We start from the raw sequence: 9,094 nt of genomic DNA, 5'->3' as shown, positions 1-9,094 counted from the left end.
AGCACTTGGCAACAAACGTTCAGGAAAATAACCACAGAAAGGAAACTGTATCTCCAAGAAAGGAAGCAGAATGAAAAAGCAATTTTTACACATCAAAACTCTCCTGTGGCCAGGAAGTGGAGCTGGTTTCGGATAAAGCAGCATCTCCAGTGCTGCCTGGGTTAGATGTGGTTGTCACAGCCCTGCTGCCATGTGAGGAGCAGTCTGAGACTGTAGGGAGCCCAGAGCAGATGCTCTCAGCCTGCCTGAGAGTCCCATCTTCCACTGTGAGTTCATCAGTGCCACAAGAAGTCCCACAGGGACAGGTATGAGATAAATTGCCCAGGACCCCTCATCCTGGCAGGCAGTTGGCTTAACCCACACAGAGCCTGAAGCATCCCTCAAGGATCTACCTGAAGCACTTGATGCTCATTGTAGGTCTCTGGCTCATTCTCACTAGAAAATAGCAACCAAGGGTGGTTCTCCTCCTAAGTGAAAGCCTTCAAGCTATTAAGCCTCTTTATCTTGCCACTATTACAGCAGCTCCCAAGGGCTCCCTCTCCAAGCAGAGCCTCCAACTGAGCCTGGGTCTAAGTGGGAGAAAGCCCAGCTCAGACCCAGGTCCCTTCCCGGCTTATTCCTTCATCTGACACCAGCCCAACTCACTGACTTCATTCAGAGCAGCCTGAGGTGAGACCACCCTTTTCTCCCACCCTTTTCCTATACTTCCACTGTCCCCCCAGCATGCTCAGATGATTGCAGCTGCAGCACATGATGACCTTTTTTCCCCCTCACCCGCACTGTGCTTATCGTTCTCTGCTAGATTTGCATCTTCATCAGGGAAAGGTACCTCAAAAACTCTGTGGAGCTCCTCACAAGCACTGATCCTGATGCAACAGGATCTGACGGGCTCGGTGCTGCCCAGGGGATGCCTGATGACCGGTCACCCCACAGCCCTGGGACAAGCCTGGCAGCAGTCTCTGGGTTTCAGCCTGGGCCACTGGCTCAGCAGATGGAGCTCCTTCCTAAGGATGCGGGCAGAGCAGCTCAGAGTGCAGCAGGATGCTGTGACCACTACTTGCAGCTTGGAGCAGCACATGGACACTGTGTGCAGGCTCAGGAGTCAGAGAGGGCCCTGAAATGCGGAAAAAAGTTGATTCTGCAAGTTTTTTTCTCGTGGCTTGGGAAGGAGGGGTTTGTTCATATAAGAGGACAGGAGCAGGACTTTCCACTGTGTGCTCCTCTAGCAATTAGGACGGAAAGACCTGTGCAGTAAACTCTGCTTTATTCCCAGTAGTGAGGGACTGGGATCTTCTGGATAAGAAAAAAACCCCTGGTAATATTTGCTGTAGACATGAGCTGGATTTCCATAGCGCTGGGGGGCTTATAGCACTGTCAGGCTTGCATGGAGCTACCAGCTTTGCAGCAGCACTTTTTACAGGCACAAGCCAGCAGAGTCTGTTCAGCTACCTTCACACCAAGATGAGCTAAAAACCCTCCAAGCATCAGGAGCTTTGGGGAGCAGTGCAGAGACCCCCAAATCAGCATGGCTGCCAGAAATAAACCTGCTCAGAGCAGTCTGGTGGGTGTGAGCTGGTGCAGGTCTCTCCATGCTGCTGGTGCATCCTTGCAGGATACAGCCACAAGCCTCCCAGCAGGTCAGACTCTGCTGCTGATATGGGGTTAATATGAGCCAAATTGCTGTTTCAGCCCAAGGACCTGGGTGAGATCCCCATGGCCCAAGGGTTGAGGCAGTAAGGCCAGCCATCACTGTTGCCCTCGCTAGAGCTATCAGCAATTTCTCCAAGGCCAGAGCTGGGGTGAGGGGTGCACGCAGCGCTGTGGCTAATATCCTCCCTGCTTCGGGACACAAGTGAGCTCTTTTTCTAGGAGGACCAGGATCCTGCACCACTCCACAGGAGGGTCTCTGGCTGCGACCCTCCTCGGCCACCTCCTTGGGTTGCTCCAGGTGCTCCTTAAGCACTGGGTGCTGTTGGCAGGGACATTGGTGCCCCTGCACCACAGGGACTGCAGAGCGTCCTTAGCAATGTCACCTCACCCTCTGCATCCATCCCCCAGCCACTTCCCCCTTACATTAAGCCTTGTTGGCTTTGTGGCTAATCTGTGGCAGCTCATGCAATAACCTTGGCTCTCCCTCACTCCCCCTCCTTGGCTGCAGTGATAGCAGATATGTCTTTTCTCACATCATCTATACACACATCAAAAATGGTGAGCAAACCTCCCCTGGGTCCCTTTTAGCAATAAATCCCCCATATGACGCCTGTGTGTGCCAGGCTGTTATGGGAAATGAGAGCTGATGGGAACTGCTTTCTGCTTTGGGTGTGTTTTCTGTTAAAAAAAGTGCCATTTGAAACAGCCTAAAAGGGCTTGGTAAATGATTAATGAGTTCTTGAAGAGTTTGACAAGGCAATAGTTTGTTTATGACCATGACTTATAGCTACCTATGGCACTTTCTGCTAGAACATGTTGTATATTCTCTCTATGAGTGCTTGATAGCAACTCCCAAGTGTTTGATAACCTATTATAAAAGAAAACTTAATATAGAAGACTCTCCCTTTATTTAAAGACAGAATTGTTTCCTGATGGGTAGTTTGATGAGTGATGCTCTCCCTGCACCAGCACATAGGTAAATGCACTGGAAAGGCAAAAGTCTGCGCATTCAGGAATCACAAGGCTGGGACCTGAACTGAGGCTTGACAAACTTGTGCAGCATGTGCCAAGAGATCAGGGGGATTCCTGGGAATGAATTTCATCTGGAGGAAGGAGGGTCCGAGGGTAGGTGCACAAAGGGGTTTAGGTGCGTAGCAGCCCTTCAAGCTGGCTGACATGCGTTTCATCACTTGAAACCCTTGCTTAGCTCCTGTTTAACTCTAGAGGGTCTAAAGTCCCAGCTCATTTGCTGCATGTCATGGTGCTGGATATGTCAATGTTTAATCTGTGCATGCTAAGGGCTGCTGAGATCCTCAGTGTGAGAAATCCCGTCTCCTTTCAGGGACTGATGGGGCCAGACCCATACCAGATTACCATCTGATAAAGCAGCCCAAATATAACACAACAATGCCTGTATCCCTGGGGCATCTGGCTTTTGGGGTGCTATGGGAGCGTTCAGCCCATCCTTGCTTGGAAGCAGTTGCACTTTGCATGGGTTTATTAAGTACCGGCCAGAGTAGAGAGGCTTTGGGAGGACTGGTTAAATATTTATGGGGAAGGGACACTGTGATGCCATAACCCCATGGAAGGAGCAGGGAAAAGGCTGGATCTGGCCTCTGGGTCACCTACATCCATCCCTTGACAGGACTCCTTCTCATCACCCCTGGGCAGCACTCAGGCTGCTGACTAGGCCAGTGGATGTTTAATGCTTTCATGAGACATAAGCCTTGAAAGGCAGCAGTTAGGAGCTCAAAGACTCCCTTACCCTGGCAGGATCTATCCTAAGAATCCCAATTTCATCCTGCTCTGCCTCCAGATGTGCCGGTGCCTGCTCTTCCCACTGACCACCTACATCTCATCTCTCCTTTGTGAGTGGCAGGGCTGGGGTACCAATGCAGCATCCCGCCACATCATAGGAGGGAGGAAAACCCAAAAGGCCCTGGGAACAGGACAGCTTGGCCCAGGAGCCCTGGCTCCCTTGTATACCATCTTTCTACCACTGATCTTCTGCTTCTGGGGAAATTGAGGAATTTAAAGCAATTGTCTGGGAGAGAAATCACTGCATAGAAAGCTGGGAAACTTCCCACACATCCTTTATTGTTGTAGGATTTTTGAGTCCTGATGTCCCTGTGTTTTGGGTGTTTTTTAATGTGGTGTTTAATATTAAAAAAAAAGGCAGAAGTCCTGGAAAACCTATTTCCCTCTCCCTTTCCCTTCCTTGTTTTTCACCCTGGAAAATGGTGGGGCTCATCTTAAAAGAGAGTTCTGTCTCCAGGCTGGCTGTGAGGGTGAAAGGAGGAAGGAAAAAGAGGAGGAATGCTCCAAGGGCGGCAACTGAGGACTGACCCAGCACATAAAAACATCTTCAAAGTGAAAAGGTTGTTTTGCAAAAACACCAGGATTTCACTTGAAACCACTCAAGCCGTGTCAGAAGCCAGGCCAGCACCAGGGAGGCTGTCAGGTCTGAGCACTTTGGGACTGGCAGAGTGCCCTGAGCTCATGTGTAACACAAACTTCTCCCCCAAACCATTCCTGTCCCACAGGACCATCTCTTTGGGGCAGCAGTGACCTTCCTTCTCTCACCACCCACCCTGGCCAGGGCTTGCCCAGGAACACTTTTATCCGGTCCAGCTCTTTTTCTTGGCAAAGCCTCGCTCACCCTGAGAACACATTACAAAAACTAACCAAGCAGCTCTTTCGGGTGGATGGGAAGGCTGCTGAGATCAATCCCAAATGTGGTGACCTCTAGTATTTTTAATGGCTCCCTGGGCAGCTTATCATCTCTGTATACTTAGATACTGATGTCATGGAGGCACGGGTAAATACGTCTGGCATGTATTGCTGGGCATGGCTCAGATGGGCAAGCTGGCCCTTTTTCCTCCTCTCCATACAGGCTGCTCCTGCAAATTTTCATTCTGTCAGATCACACAGAGCTCAGGATTGGGCCAGGGAAGTTGGGAGCCCAGCTGCACAGAGTGCGTTGTCTTGAGCTGCCTGCCTCAGTTTCCCCTGCCTGTTGTTTTTATTGTCAGTGGATGGTTTCAGATGCTGCGAGCTGCACTGTACTGGCTGGCTTGCTAACACTCGATGCAGCTGGGACGTGTTGTCTTGTGCATTTGTCAGCAAAACAAGGTTTTAATGTAGTCCTGGTCTTGCAACACGTTCAGTTTAATATCCCCATCCTCAAACTCTGTGCCTAAATACCTTCCTCCGCCATTGCACTGTAGCATCTTGCTTGGCATAAGCCCGACAGTTACAGGAACTGAATTAGGATAAAAAAAACAGAGATGCAGATGTAAGGAAACATCCTCTTTTTCCCCTGCTAGGGCAAGAGGGGTTGTCCTGGTGTGATGGCTCTGGGATAGGCAGCAGGGCAGACAGGTGAAGGGCTCTGCCCAGCTGCCCCAGAGCACTGCTGGCCACAAAGTGTGTGCATCCTCATGTCCCCATGCAGCTCAGGGAAGGAGCAAAGTGCAGGGAGATAAAACATCACTCACTGGCTGCATCCTCAGGGAGTGGTGGGGAAGAGCAGGCAGAGGCTGGACACTACAGCGCAGCATTTCTCTGCCTGCATTTGATGCAAAGAAGTTGTGGACAGGCAGGAAAAACTAGCAGGACATATATTTAATGTAAAAACCAGAACAGCTTGTGATGTCCACTATATATGATCAGGTGCCAGCCCCTTTCCCTGGCCCCATTCTCCTCCAGGCTCTGGCGTGACTTTCATCCCTTCGCCCTTGCTCTGCAAGATGCAGCAAGGCTGCAGCCAAGAGAGGGTCACGGGAATCCTGGCACAGCCCCACTCCAAAAAAACTCATCCCAGCTGCCAGTGAACAGGCTGCCGCCACACAGAGCAAAGCAAGCCAGAGCTGCAGGGTCAGACAGGTGGCTGGGCTGCAAACGGGAGGAGAGGATCTTCAGCTGTTAGCAAGATTTAATTGTGTTTTAGGTGTTTATAACCTCTGTTTCATGAAATAACACTGCAGATGTGAGTGGCCAGGCTTTGGAAAGAAGACTGTGAACAACTTCATGCAGCATCTTGGATTTTTTGTTCACCAGTTCGAGAAAAGAATTCAGCAGCAAAGTTTCCAACCGGGCGTTGACGCTGCAAAGGAGTCATGGACAGTCTGGTTACCCACCGTGTGGGAAAACATGGAAACGCTCAAAGAGGGGATTCTAAAGAAAGGTGTTTGCCTGAAAATGTCACACCGGTGAAGCAGAAGCCCTCCAAGGAGCTGAAGCCCATGCTCGGGGCCATCTTGCTGGGCCTCATCCTGTTCATTGCCGCGGTGGTGGCCTGGTGCTACTACACGGTGTCCCTGCGGAAGGCGGAGCGGCTCAAGACGGAGCTGATGGACCTGCGGGCGGATGGCTTTGTCATCAGGAACCAGCACGGGGAGGTGGTCTTCCGCCTGGCCTTCCGCTCGGGCAGCCTTGACCTGGAGTCGTGCTCCAAGGAGGGCGAGATTTTGAGCTGCACGCGGTCGGGCGGGGGGCCGCTCAACTTCTTCATCCAGACGGTGAAGCCCAAAGACACGGTGATGTGCTACCGCGTGCGCTGGGAGGAGCTGGCGGCCGGCCCGGCGGTGGAGCACACCATGTTCTGGGAGGACGCCCACTGGTACGGGGGCTCGGAGATGAGCACCCAGCACTGGCCCATCCGCCTGTCCGGCTACCAGGAGCCCGTGCCCTACGTGACGAGCGACGTCTACTCCTTCCGAGACAGCTTCGGTGGCATCCTCGAGCGCTACTGGCTCTCCTCCAAGGCGGCAGCCATCAAGATCAATGACTCCGTGCCCTTCCACCTGGGCTTCAATGCCACCGAGCGTGCCCTCTTCTTCCAGGCCCGCTACAAGGACTCGCCCTACAAGCCCCCGCCGGGGCAGCAGCCCTTCCCCGAGCTCAGCTATCGGGTCTGCGTGGGCTCCGACGTCACCTCCATCCACAAGTACATGGTGCGCAGGTACTTCAACAAGCCCTCCAAGATCCCCGCCGAGAATGCCTTCCGATACCCCATCTGGTCCACCTGGGCCCTCTACAAAAAAGATATCAACCAGGATAAAGTTCTACAGTTTGCAAGAAACATTAAAAACTACCGTTTTAACTGCAGCCACATTGAAATTGATGACATGTACACGCAGGCCTATGGGGACTTCGACTTTGACCCCGTCAAGTTCCCCAATGTAACAGAGATGTTTGCAAAACTGAGGGAAGATGGGTTTAAGGTCACCCTGTGGACTCATCCCTTTATACACACAGATTCCTCCAATTTTGGGGTAGGAATTGAGCATCAGCTGTTCATCAAGGAGCCATTGGGGCGGCTGCCAGCCATGGTGGAGTGGTGGAATGGCATCGGGGCCATCCTGGACTTCACCAACCCAGCAGCCCGGGACTGGTTCCAGAGCCACCTGCGCCAGCTCCGACACAAGTACGGCATCTCATCCTTCAAGTTTGATGCAGGTGAGACCAGCTACCTGCCCAAGCAGTTCAGCACCTTCCGCCCACTCTCGGACCCCAGCATCTGGTCACGGCGCTACACAGAGATGGCCATCCCCTTCTACGAGCTGGCCGAGGTGCGGGTGGGCTACCGGTCGCAGAACATCTCCTGCTTCTTCCGCATCATTGATCGTGACTCTGTCTGGGGCTACGAGCTTGGCCTCAAGTCCCTCATCCCTACGGTGCTCACCATCAGCATGCTGGGGTACCCGTTTGTGCTGCCAGATATGATTGGAGGAAACTTCCTCCCCAACAAGACGGAGGGGGCGGTGGAGATCCCCGACCGGGAGCTGTACGTGCGGTGGCTGGAGCTGTCAGCCTTCATGCCCTCCATGCAGTTCTCCATCCCACCCTGGCTCTACGACAAGGAGGTGGTGGAGATTGCGCAGAAGTTCACGGAGCTCCACGAGTCGCTGGTGGCCCCGCTGCTGCTGGAGCTGGCTGGGGAGGTCACCGACACGGGCGACCCCATCATCCGTCCCATCTGGTGGATCTCGCCCCGCGACGAGGCCACTCACAGGATTGACTCCCAGTTCCTCATTGGGGACACCCTTATGGTGGCCCCTGTCCTGGAGATGGGCAAGCAGGAACGTGACGTCTACCTGCCGGCAGGCAAGTGGCGCAGCTACAAGGGAGAGTTGTTTGAGAAGACCCCGGTGCTGCTCACGGACTATCCCGTTGACCTGGACGAAGTCGCCTATTTCCTCTGGGTTTCCTAACGGGCTCCTCTATCAGCTGTGCAATGGTCTCAGGGATTAATGAACCAATGACTGTAATGACCTGGGAATTTTAATAGTTTTTAAAGTAGAAATACTTCTGTGTGAAATTTGAAGAAAACACTATGATCTCTCTTTTGTGTGGGAAGCGCTGTAGAATAACTTACATATTAAAATATATTGGATGGCTGTCTTTATTATTGCAGTATGACAAATAGAATGTATAGAAACATAGCCTCTGCTTGTAATCTTTTCCCAGCGAGAAATGCCATGCACGCTTCTGGTTTAGAAAGTAAATTACATGGACTCCTTTGCTACCCAGTTTCATAGCTGATCCCTTGAGACATTATAATTTCATTTACTTAGTGAAGGAAGCAGTTGCAGCAGAGTACATTTTTTTACAAAAGGCAATCTGTGATTATCCTGAGGAGGGAGGCACCCAATTTTCAACCTGCACATCAGATGTGTGCTGATGTAGGAGTAAAGGGAGTTTATATGTCTCACAGCCTGATCTGTCTGAGCAAGGAGAAAGAAGCTATAGCACTTGCTGATGCTGGGGCAACTGTTTTCTCCCTTTTATTGGAAGAAATTATTGAGAACCATGTCCATGGTGTGGATTCAGCCAAGATTGTAAGCATGTGGTGAAATCTCATGGCAGTCAAGATTAAAACCTAGCACCAAGTCATGCATGGGTTAGGACCTAATGGGATCCATGTGTGTTTTGGGACCAAATTTAGAGCCAAAGGGTGCAATCCATCAGGTCCCAGAAAACGACTTGGCCATCCTCCTCCTGAGAGAGTTCAGACAATTCCTAAAGCAGCCCGAGTGCTCTCCTGCCTCAGTTTACCCATGGAAAATGTTCTCCCATGCTACCAGCTGTGTTGATGGAGATACCTGTCCATGAGCCAGAATCTTTCTGCCCACAGAGGTGACTTCTCCTAGGTGAAGGTGTCTCAGCAACACCTGCAGGCTTGGGGTGGCCAGGCTGGCTGTGAGATGCTCCCCACTCTTGGTCCAGTCTGCTTTGTTTTTAAGCAAAGTTTAAAGGTGACATGACTGAGCAGTTTAGATGAGCCCTGGGGTCTCTGGGCTGCAATGCGCCTTCTCAAAGTGAGAGACCAATTCCTTCACTGACCCCAGCATGCTGCTAGTAGGCACCTGGGAGGTAAAGCTGTGCGTGGCCACAAGGCAGGAGAAAGCTTTCTTTAGGGATTTGCCTCAGAGCTGGTTGA

The 9,094-nt window shown here is 51.8% G+C and overlaps 1 protein-coding gene across 1 annotated transcript; it reads left to right on the top strand.

Moving 5' to 3' along the window:
* The first annotated feature begins 515 nt into the window (after positions 1-515).
* LOC126035919 (myogenesis-regulating glycosidase-like) lies at positions 516-8,064 on the top strand. The gene is made up of 2 exons (XM_049795063.1): positions 516-669; positions 5,637-8,064. Exon 2 carries the CDS (start codon positions 5,769-5,771, stop codon positions 7,863-7,865), a length of 2,097 nt encoding a protein of 698 aa, XP_049651020.1. The 5' UTR covers positions 516-669; positions 5,637-5,768; the 3' UTR covers positions 7,866-8,064.
* Positions 8,065-9,094: the final 1,030 nt, after the last annotated feature.

The sequence above is a fragment of the Accipiter gentilis genome, chromosome Z (assembly GCF_929443795.1).
Source record: "Accipiter gentilis chromosome Z, bAccGen1.1, whole genome shotgun sequence".
NCBI lineage: Eukaryota > Metazoa > Chordata > Aves > Accipitriformes > Accipitridae > Astur > Astur gentilis.
The sequence above is the reverse complement of the archived record's forward strand: the minus strand, read 5'-3'. Positions and strand labels throughout refer to the sequence as shown.